The sequence below is a fragment of the Hetaerina americana genome, unplaced genomic scaffold, assembly GCF_022747635.1.
Source record: "Hetaerina americana unplaced genomic scaffold, ioHetAmer1.1.p SCAF_8, whole genome shotgun sequence".
Lineage (NCBI taxonomy): Eukaryota > Metazoa > Arthropoda > Insecta > Odonata > Calopterygidae > Hetaerina > Hetaerina americana.
This window is the reverse complement of record NW_027287427.1, coordinates 36699778-36722627: the sequence shown is the minus strand read 5'-3', so window position 1 is coordinate 36722627 and position 22850 is coordinate 36699778. Positions and strand designations below refer to the sequence as shown.

The following is a 22850-nucleotide window of genomic DNA, read 5'->3' as shown; positions in this document are numbered from 1 at the left end:
AAACAATTAAAAATTTCTAGCATGGATCAAGCACTAAAACAGAGTCACACCGTTAATGGTCAGACAATCATGGGTCATTCGAAGGGTTCCATCACTAGCAACCAATGGGTAATGGCCAAGGGAGCCAGGAGACAAGATACATTTGAAAAAAAACAAACAAATCCATGAAAGAGACACAAGTCATCTCTTATGCCTCCTTCCTCCTCCTCCACATCCTGCCTCCCCTTCCAGCTCCCCCCCTCCCCTCACATGCTCTCACACCCACCCACTTTTGCTCCAATCCTCAGATGACTTACTCTGCATCTGCACGTGGTACACTTATCATAGGGATCTTTCCAGTCATGTCCACTGGCATAGAGCCGTCCAGCATACGTGCAAGGACGCCCCAATGGCAGGGACAAGTTCATCCCTGGAGAGATATTGTGCTCTGATGATGATGCCGCCACTGCTCCCTCCACATCCGGGCCACAGGGGTCATCCTCACATCGGGGACAGCAGTCACCCGGTGAGAGGATGGGCACAGGGCAAGTGAGCGGTGGGCACTCAAGAGGCCAGCAGTCTACCTCCCCAAACTGGTCAGAAAAGAGAGCATGGGAGCATAGAACACATTATGGCAGACAGGTGAGAGAAAAAACCGTATGCAATTCTCTTTATAATCTAATGTTGGAGAATTTGAACCATCATAATGATTTGGGGAGAGAGTATAGTGTTCAACCTTTTGCCTGAGCCTAGCCTCCATGAACTTAATGAACCAATTTTTAAATTTTTACGTGCATTGATAAAAATTCAAATTTGTTAAGCTAGATTTTTGGTAACAGTTTATAAAACTATTCATTCCTTTGCATGATGACATTCATTTCCCAAAGTATGCGTCTGGGTAGAGATATACCAAAGATAGCTACAATAAAATTTATTCTCCATTGATCAATCATAGAAAGAAAATGAGGGTCTGGGAACCCCAAACATCTAACACAATTGTGAGCAAAAGCAAATTCACAGACATGGATGGTAATGAGTTCAAAATTAATAAATTTATTGTTAATATAAGATACTTATTTTTCATATATTAGGTGCTTGTATAAATTTCTGTGAAAAGTTAGTCAAAAATTAATTATCAGGTGAAAGGCCATCCTTTTAAGGATATTTTAGTTTGGGACTAATAAGATTCGAAGGGGTAGAGAACAAGATGGCAACTTCAAACACTTCCACCACTTTTAGAGAAATCCAACAGTCAACTGAAGATGATTAATTTTTTTTTGAGAAATGGACAAATAATTTGACACAACTTTTCACAAGAGTCAAAATATTTTTTGTTAAATTAACCTTATGCTTGTAAAAAATCGTAAAAAATTAATTCTGACTTAACAGAACAAAAATAAATTGTATCTGGATTTCACTTTAAATATCACTCAGCTGAGGAATATAGAATACAATCAGGACATTTACCAGTTTCGTAGATTTCGAAAAGGCATTTAATAGAGTGAATTGAGAAAAAATCTTGAGTATATTGCAGGAAATAGGAATAGATTGTTGGGAAAGGAGGCTAATCCGCAACCTATACATGTCTCTGACTGCTCAGGGCCAAGTGGGGAATGGACAGTGCGAATGGGCAGGGTTAGGAAGAGGTGTACGGCAGAGTTGCCAATTATCATATATTCTGTTCAACGTATATGGGTAGGAAATGATTGAAGAGGTAGGAATGAAAGTGGGCATGGAATTCGTAAAATCAGTTATGTTTGCTGATGACCAAGCTTTAGTTTGTCAGTCAGCCAAGGGGTTGCAAGGATTGCTGAGTGAATTGGAAAGTCAATGTGAAAGATATGGAATGAGAATCAATATAAATAAAACGAAGGTTATGCAATTTTCCAGAAAGAAAAAGTCTACGCTAAGCATTAAAATAGGAGGGAAAAAAATTGAGCAGGTAGAATAGTTTATGTGTCTCAGAAGTGTTTTGGACCAATATGGTCAAAATAGTAGGGGCATAAAAGAGGCTTTCACCTGGAGGAGGGAGTTGATGACGGGGACGTTGAGTAAGAATGTTAAGAAAAGACTTGTCAAAACTTTGATGTGGAGCATAGCTATGAATGGTGCGGAAACATGGTCACTGAAGTAGGAGGATAGACATAGATTGGAGGCTTTTTGAATGATAGGCAGAGATTAGAGGCTTTTGAAATGTGGGTAAGGAGAAGAATGGAAACGGTGACATGGACTGATAGGAAAACAAATGAGGAAGTACTAGGTGTGGTGGGCGAAGAGAGGGGAATGATGAAACAATGCATCTTGAATTTCCATGTTATTATGCCCTAATTTCCAGTGGAGGTCCAGAGATGCCTCACATAAGTCTTTAAAAAAATAATTTTGTAAGTAGCTTTACATCATCTTAATTAATAATACCTGCTTCATAATTACTTAATAATGGGCAGTGCAGCAATATCAAGAAGCTTGCTGAAAGTGACATAGGAAAATATGTAGGAAATTAGGATCCAGACATTATTTTTAGTTGAAAATTCCCAATCATTGCTGGTTAAGTTACCAGAGGACCAAGCAAAAAATGACAAGCAAGAGAAGGGTGCACCTTAGGTAGCACAATAGTTTGCTAACATAGGCTGTCGTTTCAGGTGTACATCTTAAACAAAATGAGAGCACCACTTCCACCTTGCAGACCAAATGGTGTACAAATATTTGGGCTATTCCTCTTGGTGTTAAAAAAATTATTGAGCAAATATCTATTTCCAACATCAAAGTTTCAGCTCTAAAACCAAAAGAGACCTTCCCCTGATATTCCAAGAGTAGGTCTCATTGAATGAAACTATCATGTTTGGAGTCAAGAACATAACCTTCTCTAATGCTTATAAGTTAAATACATACCAGGATTACAAAATAAAATTGCAAGTTTGGTTTTTCTTCAAGTAATAATAAAAAGGTGAGTAAAAATATCCAAAAGCCCACTCATTTATTTTCCTATTTAAGGACAGGTAGAGGACGCAATCACGGATGTTCCCCCTGGAACATGAGCAATTATCTCCCATAACTGATTGTATACCCTCTCAACTTCTTTCTCCCTATGATTACTTGGTGGCATGTATGCCTGAACAATAGCCAAGTTTGTTGGTTCCCTTTTACTTTGACTAGTAATATTTTATCAGTCACTTGTGCTATGTTTAATATGCTAGTGTCTACCTTTTTATTCAACATTATTTCAACCCCTGACTGGCTCTCATCCGCTCCACTGTATATTAATCTGTAACTATCACTCCAGTAATCTCTGCTATCCTTCCATCTCACATTGCACAGACCAAAACATCAATATTTCCTCTCTCCATCTCTTGCTCTATATTTTCCAATTTCCCTGCCCTCAACAATGTCCTAACATTCCATGTCCCTACTCTAACTAACTCAGTCATCTTCCATATCTCTGTGCTGCTATGGTCATTTTTGCTTTGCAAGGATTTTGTGAGATGGCGATTACAGAAGCCTTGCCTTTCCCACTGCTGGGCACGGCACATGGTCCATTGGTTTGAGTTCCATAGTTGCCAGGACTCTTTTTTATTATGGTGTCCATCATAACAATCTTGGGAATGTTAATTGAGGTGGCTTCCCATTGCCTTCCTCAAGAGTGATTTAAACGTGATACCATCGCTCAATTGCATTTCAACTGGGGTGAGGCAGTTGCAAAGGTGCCTCAGTAAGGCTCCTTTGCAGCTGCCTCAGTGAGGAACAGATGCTGCATGGACTACCTCTCATCTGGTCTCAACTTAGACAACTCTAGCATGGATGACCCTACCAGGAGCAATTGTCATTGTTCCCACCAGCACAGCTCTAGGGGTCATCAGTATGCATAAGCCCTTCCACCACATCAAGGTTGTGGTCCATAGATAAGGGGGAGAAAAGAATATAGCCTGAAAAAGTTTTCTTGTCTATTTAAGTAAAATGGCCAAATTCCATAGATACATTCCCTAAACCTTGGGGATAAGATGTTATAGTTAAGTAAATTATTATCAATACATTCATCAATTTTATTAAACACTTGACACTAGGGAATAGAGGAAGAATTGAGAGAAACCTCCAATTAGATATGGCATACTGTTAATGACACTGAGAAGTCTCACATCCCATCCAATGTATGAATACTCAAAGTACTTTGCAGCATCAGAAGCAGGGGCCAGACCCTGAGAGTGGTGAGTTGGTACTCTGGCCTCCACACCAATTAGTTCCCCATTTTTAAAAAAATTCCATATCTTTGTTGGGCCTCATACTACCTTAAACACCACAAAACCTTTATGCCTTCCATCTGTTGAGGTAACTGTAGGATGAGACCATCAAATACATAAGTTAATATTATTCATATATAATGAACTCAGCTCACACTTATAAAATCACCTGTCATGACTAGCGATGGACTGAAACTTTGTCATTTTGGTTATTAAAAATGTACATAAATTGAAATTAACCAGTATTAGACTCAATATGATCTTACAAATTTCTTTTCAGTAGGGACACTTTCTTACCAGGCACTCGCATGTTTGACACTGGTATATCCATCTTTCTCCACTTCTGAAAAGTACATGGTGCAGCTCTTGATGGCGACATGCAGCCGAGGCATCACACTGAGGGCAGCATCGAAGAGATATGGATGGCACTGGCTCAGGAATAGCCACACCCGATGGACTGAGGACCAATGGCCCACACTCGCACTGTGGGTCCTCACATGTTATAATACCCTTGTGGCATGTACAACGCTTGCATGGTGAACCCTTTGGTGATACTGTAGCACCATCTTCAACCTCAATCCCATCCATAATGCAACCTGCAAAAAAATAATATTTAGTATTTATGTTTTGTATCCTTAACTGATACAAATGTAGTCTAGGTCAAGAGGAAATAAAGGTGAGCAAATCTGGAGAGAAAAAGTTAGATCATTGCCCGAATTATCATCATGAGAATTAAAAAGAACTGATAGGAAAATTAAAGAAGAAAGGTTGGCAATGAGGAGTGCAGTACAAGTGAATCTGTATGCATCAAAGGATGAATATTTATATGAAAAGATTTTCCATAATGATTACTGTCACTTTCAGCACTAAATAAAGAGTATTCTGATGTCAATATGGGAACTGGCATGATATTTGCTATAATTGTTCTGAGGGCATGAAATGATTTTTAGATAGGCATTAATTATTTCATTTGCACTTTTAAATTTAACTTGTTCATGAAAACCAGCATTAGATAAATAGAATAATATAAGTTAATTAATTTTGATATGAGATGCTACTTATTTTTTGACCGCCCAGACTATTTTCTAACTTCTACAGAAAGCATTGAGGTTATTTTAAATAAAATATGATTTGAAACTAATGCTCTACAATGACATTGAATTTTATTCTCTGTAATTAGGAACATGATTTATCACCTTTCATTCATTGAATAATAATGAGTCATGAATAATATTTCACATACCAAGAGAACAGTCTTCAGATCCTGGACTACATGAACATCGGAAGCCTCCTTCAGTATTCTCACATTCTGCTGAACCGTGGCAAGTGTGACTTCCTTCTATACATTCATTTACATCTGAAATTAAAACATACCATGGTGAAGAAAACATGCAAGTAGGAAAATACTGTAGTACAATATTTAAAATGAACCATCCAGGACCACCATTTTTTTATATTCAATATTGGCCTCCAGGTATGAACTTAATGCTTAGATATGAATGGTGATAGTTTTATAAAACAGTATATCATTACTATTCATTCCCAGCAATAATGCAGGTAAATTTGACCAAAGGTGTGCACCTCCATCAATGGCATTAGTCGTAAGCCTCACCTTCAATTGACATTAATACACTGCGCAGAAGCATTTCTCCCCGAGCGGTTCAAATCTCATAGTGTAGTAATAGGCATATTCAGCATTAAGCCTTCTCTGGAGTAATAATAGTTGCTGCTGTGATTGTATCCAATGTATGACAAAGGCAATGTATTTGCAATTTTGTTTTATTTGATAAATATGAAATCAAAGAACCAACTGTTGACAACCATTGAAATACCAAATACAAAAGCAGTTATAAGGAAATTTTGATATTTTAAAAATTTAATGGAAAGTGATTTTAGTACAAAACATGTAAAATGAAAGATTTCATGAATAAAAGGATGTAATAATTGGACAACAAATGGGTGTTTGAATTTTTTACGAAGTTTATAAATTTGGAAATGGATTAAATTATTTCTTATGAAATAAAATCTTGAATTGGATTTTGAGATTATAACTTTTTAAGATACAAACTTTGGACAAGGATGCATTTTGCTTGGAAGTTCAAGTACTACTACACGGGTAGTTTTGCAAGAAGAGAACATCAAAAGAAATGCATTTCAAGTAGCTTTTGCACTGTAATATCCTGCAGTTATTCTGGGAAAAGAGTAAAAGAAGAGGGAAAAGAGATTGCCCTCTATGTCCACCTTATTTTATAAATTTTTTGCCTCACCCAGGTCTCATTCCTTGGATTATTTATCAGACACAATCATGTGGCAAGAACATATGGGCCATAGAGAATGTACACTTAGCCTAGTATGAACAAATTAACAGGAGCCAAAATAATTGCACTACCCTCTGCTCAAACAATGTGTAAGAATAATTCTATTGTTTCAGGCTTCACTTCGTGGAAGTATTTAATATCCATTACTAAAAAAGAAAGAAAGACTCGTACTTTTCCACAGATTTTATTATACGGTACAACGCGTTTCACCGACTTGCGGCATCATCAGGTACAAATTTGCAAAACAGACAGAGCAAGCATATATACCCTCAGGACAGAGTGGGGGCGGGGTGGGTTGGAAGGATTTGAGAGGGGTGGGGGCTCGCAGGTGCGTTGATGGATTGTTTTGACCATTTCCAGGCTAATTTCTCGGAGAGGAGTGGGGAGGGGTATGGGAATAATTGCTCATTACAAAGTGTCGTGTTGGGGTTCACCAAGTGCCTTCTAATCTCTAATTGCTCGAGAGCGTCCATTTTTAATCCTTTTGGGAGTGTGTGTAATATCTCTGGGACAAAGTCACTGTTGTGGTTGAATTCTAGTAAATGCTTGGCGAAGAGAGAGTTGTTATTCTGATTTTTGTGACACCTAGCGTGTTCCTTGACTCGTAACTTGATATTCCTGCCGGTCTGACCGACATAAACGCTGTTGCAATCCTTGCATTTCAGTTTATAAATGCCTGATTTGAGAAGGCTATCCTGGGTGTCTTTTCCATTGGCTAGAAGTTTGGAGAGGGTTATGGGTGGGTAGAAGGCTGCTTTGAGTGAGGTGGGTAGGCAGTTGGAAATCCTATATGAAAGATCTCCCAGAAACGGGATCGAGCACCACTTAAAATCTTTAGATACTGCGGGCTGTGATACGAAAATGCTTTTTATGGCCATTGCTTTTTGTTTTTTCCGTAGTAATGTGTCAACTAGTTTGGGGTTGAAACCATTGTTGGTAGCTATATTAGTGATATTCACGAGTTCAATTTTGAAGTTTTTGGGGGAAAGGGGGATGTGTAGGAGGCGGTGGACCATGGAGTGGAGGGCGGCATGTTTGTGAGAAAAGTGGTGAGCGGAATCATTAGAAATTATATGGTCTGTATATGTGGGTTTCCTATAAATTGCAAATTCGTGTGTATTATCCCTAATTGTGATTGTCAAGTCGAGGAAGTTGATGGTGCCGTTGAAGTCTTTTTCCATGGAGAAGGAGATATTCCAATGAAGAGTGTTTAGGAAATTAAGGAAGGAGTCTAACTGTCGGTTGGTTCCGGTCCATAGGCATAGTATATCGTCAACGTAACGAAACCAATAGCCCACGTTTTTGTTATGCTGATTTTCAGGATTAAAAAGATGTTCTTCTACAGAATTGAGGAAGACTTCGGCTAGGAAGGGGGACAGTGGGGAGCCCATAGCTAACCCATCCGTTTGGCTGTAAAGGGTGTGGTTGAAACTAAAATAATTCTGGTTAACTGTCATTTTGATGAGGGATGTGTAAGAAACTTGTATAAAGGAAAACTGCATATTCTATGAATCTTGATTGCAGGAGACGCATTATTACCAAACTAATATATGCATTAATTGACATGGTCTCTGAAATTTACAATATTCATTTTGCAGATATTACTGATAGAAACCTTATTAAGTTCATAAATGCAAACTTTAAAACATACTTGACCGGGTATAATTGACCAAAACTGGATGTATGAGATTGTCAATCAATTTTTCAGTAGTATACAAGAAAACTGCACATTTTGCAAATGTCTCTATAAATGATCATAACATAGCAGCACACAATGATTAGAAAAGAACTAAAGAAAGCAAAATTTCTTCTGTCATAGGATGGATGTTTATCACCCCAAACATCGGACATTATCATTCATTTTCCAGGTTTTTACTAAAAAATGGCAAATTTCCCAATGGAGTTTCCCAGGTTTTCCAAGTCATCAGAAATCCTGAACTACTCATAGACATATGCATATTCATTCAAGGTATTCTAATTATATGAAGGTAGGTTACGTGTGGTCCCTATTGGCTATTTATTTTTAAGTGTGGAGACAATTCCCTGAATATTTGTCCTGCATTATTTTTTCTTGGTTCCTTTGTAACATCCATCTGCCTTCATGCTGTCTAAAAAGCCTATTCTCTTCCTTCTTCCACCCTGCTTACCCAAAATTCTCTTTATTCAGCATCATATGACCTTTCAGTATTTTTTTCACCCACTTTCTCCAGCTTTTATGCATTCCCCTTAACAAATTTCTCTCTTTGTCCCCCCTATTTCATAACATTGGCACTTGCCTTCCTCTCTATCAGAACTTATTTTATCAATTCTCTGCCACATTCTCATCTGTAAAGCATCCAATCAAAGCTCATCCTCATCCTCAAAGTCTCAAAGCAATGAAACACGATGCTACATAATGTGTTTGTACATGTATAAAATATGTGAACCCTACATGGAGTACCACCTACCTTGGCAGTGCACTGCTGGCATCAAGGCTGTAGCTCCAGGATGAATGTGGATATATGGAGGAGCCACAGTGCGTCGGTAGCCTGATCTACACTGGCAATAGTACCACCCTGGCATATTCACACACTCAGACCCAGCATGACACTCATGAAGACCCAAGGAACACTCATCCAGATCCGCCTCACACCCTTTGCCTACATATCCACGGCGACATGCACAGCGCCCAGGTGCCACACATTCACCACCATTTGCACAAGTCTGGTTACAGATGGCTGCAAGATTAAATTCGATGTGCTCAAAATATCATATAAAAAGGATGGCATTGTTTCAAACCTCTCACAGATATCTAAGAGCAATCCCATTTGACACTACATATTAGGTAGAAAGAATGCAAGTCAACCGATGAGATAAATAGTCAACATTCAAGTATTTTAAAAATTTTACCCAATTGATCAAATTTTTCAAAATCCATATGGTTTTTCATTATTTTGTTTTAGAAACAGGAAAGGAAAATTCTTCGGTATCAAAAATACAGTTAATAATTTTGACAAAAAATAAGCAGTACAGAATATCAGGTACTGATTTTTAGTATTACCTGGTAAAAACCAGGGAAATCACAAAACAAAAGTAGTTTATCAGTTTACTATCTGGTGAGTAGAATGTATACCACTTTGAAAAAATTTAGTGATATCTAGGTACAACCAACTGCTATTCATACACTAAATAAATCACATGGGTCAACTCTTTCTCATATTTTAGAACCATTGAGAATAACATGACTACTACAAGACCAGCATCCAAATCTCTAACCAGGCATTGTTAGGTCCAAAGATCAAGTCTTGGCAATCATTTCTCAACACAACTTCACTGTGGCTTCACTTAAATGCAGTGCATTTTACCATATCACAGGCATTTTGATTAATCCCAAAGTGTAAAAAAAGCTTAAGCATCACAAACTTTACTTTGGTTATCTTCGTTTTTAAGATGTTCAAGCTTTATGTCTGGTGTGTAACTTCATGAAACTCTGTGATAAGAATGCCTTTGGAAAGTAACAATAAATAGTGCATTAAATTACTTGTTTTATTAGGTTCCTACGCTGGAGATGAGTAGTATAGACATACCCAACGCAAACGCTAGATAAAATTGCAGATTATGCCAAGTACCAAATGTGTGTTATGGCTATTCCTATATTCAAATACTTGCAACTTTGTTCATGCTTCTATTTAAAACCAACAATCCAGGTTTTTATTTGATAAATTTAACTTAAATAGGAGGTTTTACAAAATATGAGTTTTAAGTGAACTTGGTACACCACTATGAGACAACTTTAGTGGAATATGGCCGGATTCTCGCAATATTCAGTCTGCAAGGAGCAAATTAGTTAACTTGGCCTTCGCAAATTATGGATTATCCTATGACATATGCAGCATGAGGGACATGTACCCCTTCACATAGGCAACACGCGTGACTTGTAAACCAAAAAATTACTTAATATTTTCTGGACCTTAAAAGAGATGACTGTAATACGAACATATAAAGAATACAGCTTCGGCAACAATTCCTTTTATACGTGATCAGCATAGTAAAATAATTATTAAGCAGCGAAAGAGCAGATTAGGGTTCGCTTATCGTAAACGCTGTTATTCATGTAAGCTCATTTGGATATTGCGAGTATCAAATATTCTACCTTTAATTTTGTCCAATATTATTTTTCTATTGGATAATTACTTCTTTCAATTTCGTAACCTTAACTCCATGCATTTATGGCACAATTTAAGTAGACGCACCCAGACCTATTTTTGAGGGAGAATAATATTTTTCACTGAAATATGAGCTTGAATCACATACATATATGAATAAATGAGAAATGTATTTTTTCCATAAATTAAATTCAGAGATTATGCGTCTAATCTCCTGTGACCACCTGAAATCGCAAAACTTCACTGCCTGGACTCATTCATTTTCTCCGTCATTGTTCTTTTCCCAATTTGTTCTATTAATTTACCCAGCGCTGCAGTCGGGAATTCCATCTGCGAAGCCTCAATAAATGAAAATAATAGTTTATAACCATCATAATTTTTTGGAAATTTACCATAATAATACAGTACAAACATTGTTCCATAACAATACGGTGGCAATTAGTGGAGTGGTATTAAATCTCGTGACTAATCCCCCAAATTCGTGCGAGTGTACTCACGTCTACACGAGTATCCATCTCCGTGGTATCCTTTGGCACATTCGCAGACATAACCGCCGGGTGTGTTGGAGCAGACAGCGTGCTCGTGGCACGCGTGGTCGCCGGCTTCGCATTCGTCGTGCTCGGCGCAGTTGAACCGGTCCACTCGCTTGTATCCAGGCAGGCACTCACAGGTGTATGACCCGGGGACGTTGACGCACCGCGTGTTGCTGTGGCAGTGATGACCGTGTAGTCCACCTTCTTCCAGGCACTCGTCCACGTCTGTGAGGGGGGAATATATTAGGTGGACGTACAAGCCATTCAGAGGATTCTCTAATCTTGTAGGGTGAAATTGGGGATGGAGGTGACGATGGTCGATAACCATACCACCGGAGTACTTTGTTGAAATTTTTAAGTAACCACGTACACTACATGGAATCATTTGGACGAATTGGAAACGCAGAGACAACTTGAGGACGTCGAACTTGAAGGCAAAATAAGGAACTGAAGAACTACTGCCTTTGATTTACCAACGCAAAACCATAAGCAATGCAACCATTGTGACGGCTTTCTGCGAATTACAAGGCTTTAATTGGTTTTTGCTTAGTTTCACAAAAGATTTTTGTCTCGAATGTGAATAAATGTCTAAACTGGCCGGTCACAACAGTATAAATGGGAAATATCAAATATTTTATTTCTTGAAAGCATGCTAAAATTCCGCAAAGTATCCCACCATTATAAATTTTTTAATGCTGCAAAAAATAATCGATATATAGAATTTACATGGATAGTTGATTTCACATAGACCGAATATTTGGAGTTGTACTCGTATACAGTAATTTGAAAAAAAAACCTCAAAGAGGAAACTTATCACGAAATTTTCTATTACTCTCAATGTATACTCCACACTGGCGATCCGAAAAATTGAATACTAGAATACCTTGAACAATTAAACGTTTATAGTCGTGAGAACTGAATGGATGAGATTCTGAATTTTAGACTCATATTTTTAGGGGAAAACCAGGTCATAACAGAATTCCTAAGTACAATCATCAATTTGAAACGCACCCTTTCCAATCATGATTTCCAGTTATGTGAAATACCTCCGACATGAATCTTATAAGCGGTACATACAATGAACCACATTTGAACACTGACTCTTCATGAAAAGTTAGTAGTACCATAACAATTTTGGGGGTAGGTATTTTAATCTCAATCTCTCCTTGCAAAGAGCCTATTGCTGTTAATGTTATTAATATTTGCTGTCAGATGCAAATTTATTTAATAGTAATTTCATTTGTGAAATATTCGCAGAAATTATTTTTAGTGAAATGTATACATTTATAAGAGCATCAAGAAGCGGAATAAAAATCGTAAAAATAATGGGTCTTTAACTCTCAGTTCTGGCTTTATCATGTGAAAAGTGCTCAGAGCATTAAAAAATGAACTAATGAGTAAAAAAATTGAATGTGAATCAATGCGTCATTTTGACCAAATGAATGAAGCATGCAAATTCGGGTTGGACCAAAAATATTTCTTCCAATCGATTCAGATATCGTTGTATTGCAGAGATACACACTTTAAATTACATTCTATTTGAAGTATTATTGTTTATTTTATTTAAGCATTACATCGATCCTTGCGAAATTTAAAAGTGTTCATTTTATGCATTATAGGTGCCACTGGGCGCCATCAAGAGGTCAAAAGATGTAACATTTCTTCATATTTCATCATCTCTCGGAATTAAGAGCCAAATACTTATTGCCAGTCGTCAAAGTAAAAATAAATGTATTTGTAAGTACTCGAAATAAGTAGTGAGTAGTCAAGCACTGCATCAATATAGTTTCCAAGATAAGAAAGAAACGTTAAAGTTTAAAAGTATGCATCACTTTTCAAAAGTTTGATACATACTTAACAAGCCAGCAGCGCTTTTGCGTGAGTGCTCCCAAGTGGTCCCTAAGTGCTAAGTGGTCCGGGTGCCATCGGCATTTTTGTTTAGATGCCTCTTTCCCAAATCCGAATTGGAATACGATAATACAAAATACGTTTCACTATATTTAGAGCCATTTGCAGGAGCATGGAACTTGCTTAACCGATAACATTAGCAAATGCGGTAGTTACGGCCATTTGCTCGTTTAAATCCTTCAAATAATATCGTATATTTAATAAATTTTTAATAATTTAAATAAATAATACATATACGAGGGTCATCCGGAAAGTAGTACCCGTTCGTGCCGCATGAAGTGCTGACGACGCGAGTAGCCGCTGGACAAGGTCAGATAGCTTCAGTGGCTTGTCTGCCTTCTCTGAGCCAAGTTGCGTGACGCTAGCATTGCCTGTGTTGTTTCTGTGATTGTTTACAATGTTTAAAAAAATTGAGAACGCCGCCAGTTGTGAAGTGAGGGCAGTGATTAAATTCCTCAATGCAAGAAACGTTCGCCCATGTGATATTCATCGCCAATTAAAGGAGGTGTATGGAGACAATGTAATGGACGAGTCGTCTGTTCGGCGGTGGTGTCGCAACTTCAACATGGGGAGGGGGAACACACACGACGATGAGCGTTCGGAGAGACCGTCTGTCATTACAGACCAACTGGTGAGCTCAGTTGACGAATTCGTGAGGAACGATCGGCGCGTCACAATTGATGACATCTGTGAGCATTTTCCCAATGTTTCTCGAACAATTGTTCATCGCGTATCTCAATGAGCTGGCGGCGAAGGACTATGCAGCAGGAATACAGAAACTTGTCACACGTTATGACAAATGCCTTAATTTGCTTGGAGATTATGTTGAGAAGTAGTTTAAAGTATCCTCTTTCAAATAAAATTTTTTATGTTTGTTAATATTTACTTTTGTGTCTTTATTTCACGAACGGGTACTACTTTCCGGATGACCCTCGTATAATTATGAAGATATAAAAATCGTAACCAGAAGTCATAGATCAAAGATTTTTTTTCAATATAAAAACCATTGAAACCTCGGAATTTGTATTTTATTTATTTATATTTTATTTTCACGCTTACAGATTAGATTCTTAATGGTGGGAGGGGAGAGAGGTTGAGAATATTGTATCGTATCAGAATTTTGCACAGCAAAATTGTCGTTGACATCACCGAGCCTTGGAACTAAGTTTGGAATGTATATAAAACCGCCGACTACTCGTTTTGGTGATTAATAGAAGGTATGCGATACATACCTTCGAGCTCGTATTTCAAGTTGCGTATATGTAATTTACGAAAAAGCAAGTCAAGTACTGATTTTACTTAGACATAGCTGGATTAGAAGTGAATAACTAAATTGTTCAGTTGACTTGCTGTGTACCACGACTACAAATTATTTAATAGTCACTCATACTGAAATATCCGTAGCGATAACACATGAGTGAACAAGATCTCATGTTTCTTACACATGACTTGGGGAGTAGATAGTCCAACTGAACCTCACTCTCTCCGTAATGACGGAAATGTGGGACCCGGAATTGGCTCGCACGTATGCGTAAATCCTATGAAATTTACTGCAGAGTCAAATTTGCAAACGTACAACAAAAGAAAGTATGTTCATGTTCGGCTTACTTGGGGATTTAAGTTATTGAAACTCCCTTTTTCTTCCCAGACTGAGCTCGAGAATGGCTAAAAAATTATTTCACATGCTAATATTAGCTAGAAATTGTTGATATGTTCATGTATTGAGAAAATTGTTCAAAGTTCATTGATCACATTTTCTCGAGAATCACTAAACCGAGGTAAACATAAAATTGTTCGCTTTCAGCTGGAAACGCATATGTACTTACATTCACGTTGACATTTAAAAATTAATTTCTCAAAATCGGAGATAAATGTAGGAATTCAATTACTAGTTTATTACTGAATTACTGTGTTTGTTTTCAATGATTGATTGCCGTTGCACAAAATTGTAGTAAACTATTAAAAATTTGTGGAAAAAATCACGGAGAAATATTATATCAAACCACATGGAATACACTACCCGGCAGACCACATGATTACTTCACCCCAGTAAAAAAATCCTAGACGGTGAGAAATATTATCGATCAAACAAGCCTGGTTACTCATAGTTTTGGGAACCATCTTGGAAAAAGCAGTCATGGATGACGGGGGAATGACTGCATAGTATGGTATGAATAGGCGACTGGAAAGTCGACCACTAATGGGGACGCAGCGTGCGTGGGGTTGGCAGGATGGCAATAAAGGGGAGGATGGTGACGGGACGAAGGGGACAGGTGCAAGTAGGAGACGGGGAAGAGGACTGTGTATGAGGGTGGAGGAAACGCATGGGGACACTGGAAATAGAGGAAAGGGTTGGAAGGAAGTAAACAGGACGGACGAAATGGAATCCTATTGGTCCTCTCTTCAATCCGGGGACATCTGACAATGGGTGACGTATGTTTGGGAAGTGAATTAAAGCACTCCTTACCGTGGGGAGTAAAGTCCACGAAAAATCAAACGTAAACAAAAATTGGTAGATCCGAAATGGTGAAGACGTTTAAGACTACAATATCTGTTAGGTTGCAACGAAAGGAACATGAAATACGACGGCATTTTTATAAAAAGCAAAAAATGGGATAAAGCAATTTCTCAGAAAGGTATTCGATAAATGAACAAAAACGCATTGAAAAAATAGATGGTGACCAAATATTAAAAGGAAATAAGTATGAACGCATTTAAAAAACCAGAGCAATGAAAAGAATGCTTTGAGATAAGTAAATCTTAATGGATTTGATCTAATCAAGGTGAGAGAAAATATAAATTTTTCCGGTTAATTATCAGCAAAACTATGGACGTAATGGCAAATCTCATTTAGTTAATGCTATTTTTGGCTCTAGCTAAATATTTTCACAGTAGCGAAAATGAAATTCATATGACTGATGTAATCCCGAGAACGTATAAATATGTGTATTAAATGTAGCGAAATACTCAAAAAACAGCATTTTATTTACGTATTTAATTTTACTGCCAACCTTTTTGTAAAATGATATTTTTAATTAATTAGAATGAGGAATTTAATTTTCATATATTTTGGAATAATGTCACGAAATTCAGAATTATGGAAAAGTAAAGAAGTAAGAGCCTTGACGGAAGTTAGTCAGCCTTGAACTTCCCATATAAATTAGAGTTTGGTGTTAGTCTTACGGTTTTAAGAGGACTCCTGACCATTTGTTCCCGACTTCAAATTATATTACTCATGGGTGCACACGATAACGAATATGAAATTCTCTTTATTGTAAATTTTTCCGGCAAAACTTATAGGCAAAGGATTTGGACTGAGAAAGTGGAGAACTTCGAGGGATGCAAATTATAATTTAAACATGTGGTTTTTCTCATTTACCGGGGGTTCCTTTATCAGTTAAACAAATTTATGATTAACGAAGGTTTTCTTTAATCATTCACATTAGTGTGAAAGTGAAAACTATGAATACTAAACATTGTTCATTTATGTGTTTAGATTCAGATGGTATGTATTACTTTCCATTGGAAGTCAAGATTGAAATTTAGGAATTCCTCGCGAAATTCAGGAAGAGAAAGCATAGCATAAATCGAAGTTTATTTGTTCTCATTTTCTTCACCGTCGAAGGTCAATAGAAGCTCACCCAAATGAATTCTTTTCATGATAGTCGCTAGAATGACGAACTCGGAACAGAATGGAGTCTCGAGCAATTCAATATTAATTCCTCACGGGAATGAATCCGAATCCTCATCATAAATAGTTCACCATAGAATGGAACAGGCATTGATTAGTGACAGGAAAGCAGATGCGAAGGGATGGGAAAATAAGAAAATCGATAGATTGAGACGATTGCAGGGCCTACATACAGTACTTCGATCCGAGGAGCTAATACCGCACAGAACGTGGCCCAGTTCGCAGATAACAGGACTTCTTCAGGTTTCCATTCTCATTTCGTGTCACTTCCCTCTCTGCCTTTTTATGCAGGAAAATATTTGATAATGCATCACAAACACTACAGATAGATAATAAAAGGCCACCATCGCTACTTATCAAGCTCAAAAGACGACATTCGAAGGGCACGTGATATTTTGAATATCTAATTTCTTTAACTAGTCCATTCATCTGAAGAAAAAATTCAATTATTTGTCAAATTAATCAACAAAATTTCTTTTATGTATCCTCGTTTGTAAGGTTTTGAATCCTTTTGTATAGGGAGGAATATTTAGGGTGAATAAAATCTTTACATTTTGGAGAATATGGAAGGGTGAGGAGGAAAACAAGTAGAAAAATGGAGCATTCTTAGTATCATTGAAAGATAGCTTAATGTAGTTGTTCATGAAAATGGATTTATTGGTGGATTATTAAAATCAAAGATATCAGTCATAAAATCCCTGAAATATACGCAAGGGTGAACTGAAAGCAGCCGAGAAAAAAATGAACATTAACAGAGAAAAGGGATACATCAAAAGGGCATAGAAATAAATAAAGAATTCACTTTGGAGATTTAATAATTTTATTTAATCTAAAAATATCATCTGAGCAAACGAAAATATACTTATAAAAGATGGAGAAGGACGCGAGAAATGTATCGAGGACTGCTGGATGACAGCTTAGTAAGAGATCGGCGCAAGGAGGACATGCACAGCACGTTACATCATGTGAGAAGAGAATTAAACATAGAAAGTAAATGACTGAAGAAATCTAAGACATTAGGATTTGAAAACATCTACGAAGAAGTTATCAAAGGTAAATACTATAAGTTAGCGCCAAAATATCTTGTTTGGAATACTCATAGAAAGCCACGAATATGAAAGAAAGCCAGGGATCAGTGCACGGCTGAAAACACTGATTCCACCAGAGAGTAGACAACGATGACCGAGATATGCGAGGGACACCAAAGCTGGGGTCTGATGTCGCACTTATCCAAAATACAAACACGAATAATCAGCCAAAGGAGAGAATGAAAAATTGAAGACAAACCAGTCGGAAAACCAATTGGCAGTAAGAAAAAATAGAGCATTGAGGGAAGCTCTGCCTAAGAACTTGGGGAAGAAAAAAAAATACGGACGTCTACTAGTCACGACATACAGCGTTCGTGGCCTTGGAGAAAGCCTTTGACAATTGGACTGGAGCAAGATGACTGGAAGCACCAGAAATAAAATAAAACGAAAGAAGAATCAACTCGACACGAACTAATCCGTCATAACACGAATGAAAGATAAGAAAAATATTATCTAAAAGAAATGATGGCGAGAAAAATAATACCTCTTAGTAGTACTATTCATTATAATTGTGAAATAGACAGTAAAAGTAAGCGAAGGGGTGAAAATCAATTGAATAAATGTTAATTCGAAGAAATTAGCGTGACACCTATCAACTTATGATATTGGACTTATAGCAAGTGATTGAGAAGACCTTGGGGTAACCATAAATACAGATAAGATATTTCAGCCATAAAATATGAAATATCAAAAAGAAGAAAGGTCGACTAATATCAAGCACAGGTGATCTCCAGGAAAGTAACTGCTACGAAGAGGCAACTCCGTGCTCAAAGCAGATACGGTTAAGGATAAGAAAATAGGTCGTGAGACATTTATCGGAAGAATGGGGTGGACTGCTGGAAATCAAAAGAACAAAAAAAGTAAAAGAGGAAAAGGAGAACTATATGGAATATAAGGACTAGAAGAATTGGGTAAACCTTGAGGTAAACTATTCAAAAAAACTAAAAGAAAGAAAATGGGCGGAAAGGCCTAATTAGGAAGAAAATTACCTAGGCCAAAGAGCTAATCAAAATATGAAAGCTATTCTGGAGAACGAGGATTAGTATTGGATAAATAAATAGAGGGCCAACCAATAGTCAATTTGGTATACCTAAGGGTAAATACATTATTCATCTCGTAATACACGCACGACCATCATCAGAAGAACCTGTGCGACTTACAGGCGATAAATGATGAAGTATTTTTTATTTAAGGAGAACATGTGCTGCCTTGAAAGGCATTGGATAACGTGAAGGGAATGGGGCAATTCGAATGGAGAGCCGTGTCAAACCATTCCGAGAATTGATGAACGTTAATGGCAGTGATGTGCTCCCTAGGGTAGTTACCCAATATTTCAATTACGCTCTTCCGTTTCTTTCTGTTACTCTTAAAGCTTATTGGTGATTTCAGCAACACGCAAAAGGGTGCGAGATACGACAAGGGGGTTCAATATTAAGGATTATATCCCCACTGTGTCTCTTTCTCCTGGAGGTGTGATGTCAACAATTCAATGCGAACGAAAGGAAGAGACACAGAGCGTGATGAATCTCCGGGAATGGTGTGACTTCAAGATACATTAACATGATAAATATTCTTTAAATATACATTATCTTACATTTACATCACTAAGAATTAATTGAGTTGTCTAATTACGGTCGAATCGTCCCTTGCCAAAAAAGGTTAAACTTATTAGAATGAATACAGGTCAACTGTTTGAAGTTAGAGAAAAAAACCTGTAGATTATGTAGATTATTAGAATTTTAATAGATCATAAACAAAATCTCTCTCACCTTAGACTAAGAATGACAGATTTCAGGAAAGCGTGAGGAACTATCGCAACGTTATCTATGTGCAATATGTAAGAGAACAAGATGTTAACATATCAGGGGTTTGAAAGTTATTTCAGGCTCACTACATGCGTTTTATATCTTGGGTAACTAAATGTTGCCATCACATCTCGCCATTGAAGTGAGACTCGGTTATGGTTAGAGCCTTCTTAGGAGTAGACGCGATAAAATTTAGTAACCGGTCCATCATCGGTGACCTTGGTATCCTTAACTATCACTCAATATGCGCCCGTACAATGCTTCTCTTACAAATGGTCATTGAGAATCAAGTTAATAATGGGTATCCGTCCGCATCCATAAGAGTATATTAGAATTTGAGTAAAATATAATATATTAGTCTTTTGGGGGAAGGTCCGCGTAAACTATTGCACTGAAATTCGTTCTCTACTAAGAGAACATTTATGTAAAATAATTATTCCTAGCTAAGCCATACAGATGAATTTCACCTGATGATTTAGCGAGTAGTTCTCGATTCACGCTTAAATTCAAATAACAACCTTCTGGTGGCTGATCATGGTTCACGTACCAGTCACCCAGATAGACACAATAGCTTACTTGCCAGTATCGATACAATTGGGGATTGAATTTTAAGGAATTAAATTAAGCACTCATATAATTGTATTATCTTGAGAGTTAATGCCTGAGAAAATAACTGAATGGCCCGAAGAAGTGACACAGTAAAATAATGACAGAGAACTATTTTAAATATAGACATTGATTATCACAGAAAACCGACGTAATAAGATTCTTTAATTCTCTATGGATTGTTAGCAAAAAATATACACAAACCAACAGAAGAAATATTGATTTCAAGGCTCTGAGGACCAGGTACTCTCACAGCACCATAGATCGAATCCTTAAGGAAAGTGAACTGGCAACGAGATCAATAGAATATGGTATTCTTTTTGGAATAAGCATACCTACCTCTTTCACGATTTAAAATACCTGGCGTGCGGTATTAATAATTCCTGATAAACCCGGAATAAGCGTGACTTAAAGTATTAATGGCCAGACTTCCGGTTTCCATAGTATTAGCACGATTTCTAGTGCCTACTTCATTAACTCCCCCGCACGAAAAGGTACACGACGAACCAAAAGATAGCAACAATCACTCGCGCACCTCCCGTCCCGTTGCACCTCCTCGAGAAAAATAAAAACACCGCGCCCGCCGAGGAAGAATGAAAGCGACGCTCAGGGGCGATGAGGTGGAGGAAAAAGGGTTGGGAGGGGAAGGGGCGGGAGGGAGAAGGGAATGGAGTGAGGTAGGGTCGCAGTGGAGGGAGGGAGAGGTGGGGAAAATGCGGCGGATGCGAGTGGGTGGGAAATGGAAAAAAACGCGAGTGGGGCGGTGTTCGTGGGAGGGAGTGAGAGAATGAGTTACGGGGGGGGAGGGGAGCGGGTGCCAGAGGACGAGGGGAGAGGCGTGGGTGTGTGTGTGTAAGTGGAGGGGGAGTGGGCTGGGTGTTGGAGTGTAGACCGGCCGGCCCAATGGGATCGAGCAGGTGGCAATGGGAGGGAGGAGGGGGCTCATCAGCGGTGGGTGGCGGTGCCGGGCTTCGGGGGAGGGGGGAAGAGAGAGGCAGGAAGGGGTGGCGGCGGTAACGGTTGGGGTGGGAGAGGATTGCTGCGGTGAGTTTGTGTGTGTGGAAAATTTATCCCACCTACCGTGACACATGTGGCCGTCTCCGTGGAATCCTACGTTGCATTGGCAGGCGTAAGTGGTCTGTAGGTTGAGGCAGGTGGCGTTGAGGTGGCACATGTGACCCTTAGCGCAGTAGTCCACTCCTGGGAGGCAGAGAGGGAGAGAGGATTGCGAGAGGGAAGGAAGGGATTTGCAGAATTCGAAGGGAGGGAGAGAGAGAGGGGAAGAGGGAGAGAAAAGAGAAAGAGAGAGATGAGGTTAGTCGGTCAATGATAGCAACTTAAAGCTTGAAGTTCAGTTTCATTCAACAATCACAGGCAGGCAGTTAACAGTTTTTTGAGCTCCCACACATGTTGGAAAAGAGTATTTAAACAGCGAACTGTTACAACCATAATTGCAATGGCGTTATCAGGCAGGCTTAAGCCATCCAAGCAAATGAATTGGGATTAGACATTTTACTATCACTATCTGTTAATGCCCACTATGTCACAATTGCTCACATTTATTGTCAATTGTTATGAAGCAGGAATAAAAACTCGCAATTTTAGTTAAAGCTATAGTTGAGTTAGCTGAGGTGTTAGAGTGAAAATACAGTTAAATCCGAAAAGGTAAAATTGAAAAGTAGTGGAAAAATAATTGATCCTAACTAAGCTATTTCCAACAAAAAGCATTTTAATTGGATAATAATTATTTGAAGTAAAATGAATGAAATGTACATATATTATCTGTAAATGAAAAATGAAAGCTATATAGGCATAAGGGACATTCGGACAATTTTCTAACACTATTTAATGTTGACCCGTACATCCAAAAATCTCATATTGACTGCTGAAAAATTTTTAAGCAACATTATTTTGTAGCGAAGTTTTGGTGTTGATTTGATTCAATGGAAGGGTATTTCACATCGAGTGAAAGTAAAGCTTCCAAGAGTAAGAGTACTTACTGATTGTTCACCAGCTAAATAAGGTTGAATTCATGGAAATGCTGTTTTCTGCTGCATTAAAAAGTTGAATTAGCTCTTAAACAAAGAGCAATCCTGATCTGTTTTGAACACAGATTTTTGTTGCGTAGATGAATGGCTGTTTCTGATGACGCGGACTGCCAAAGCTTGGATGAAAACGCACTTCTCGCTGTAGTAGCTCCCGTAAGTCACCAATATCCGACTTCTAATCTGCTCTTGCTGCTTATTACCACACTTTAGATCGGAAGAATACGAAAACTCGTAACTTTTTGCATTTGAGTCGCATCAGATCGATAATACATCAATGTATAATGATATGAAGGTTTACAAAACCTCCCACAAATGGAACGTGACTATATGCTTTCATTATTTATATTTACGACAATTAACCTGCCCAGTTAAACAATGGTATCTGCTGATGAAACCCGAAAATAATTCACGTGCAATATTAAGAGGCATTATTTTATGTACAATGACATTTTAATGCTCCCCTCGAGATAAATGAATGCCTACTCACGAGGAATAAA

General features: G+C 38.0%; 1 protein-coding gene across 3 annotated transcripts in view; it reads right to left on the bottom strand.

Annotated features, from left to right (window-relative positions):
• LOC139698117 (protein kinase C-binding protein NELL1-like) overlaps window positions 1-22850 on the bottom strand; it is a 197812-nt gene that overhangs the window by 5244 nt on the left and 169718 nt on the right. For all 3 annotated transcript variants that reach the window (XM_071597040.1, XM_071597039.1, XM_071597041.1), the window contains exons 9-14: window positions 21386-21505; window positions 11172-11432; window positions 8977-9246; window positions 5455-5568; window positions 4509-4807; window positions 297-572 (exon numbers count right to left, since the gene is read on the bottom strand). In XM_071597040.1, coding sequence (XP_071453141.1) covers window positions 297-572; window positions 4509-4807; window positions 5455-5568; window positions 8977-9246; window positions 11172-11432; window positions 21386-21505 — 1340 coding nt within the window. The remainder of the gene's footprint in view (window positions 1-296; window positions 573-4508; window positions 4808-5454; window positions 5569-8976; window positions 9247-11171; window positions 11433-21385; window positions 21506-22850) is intronic.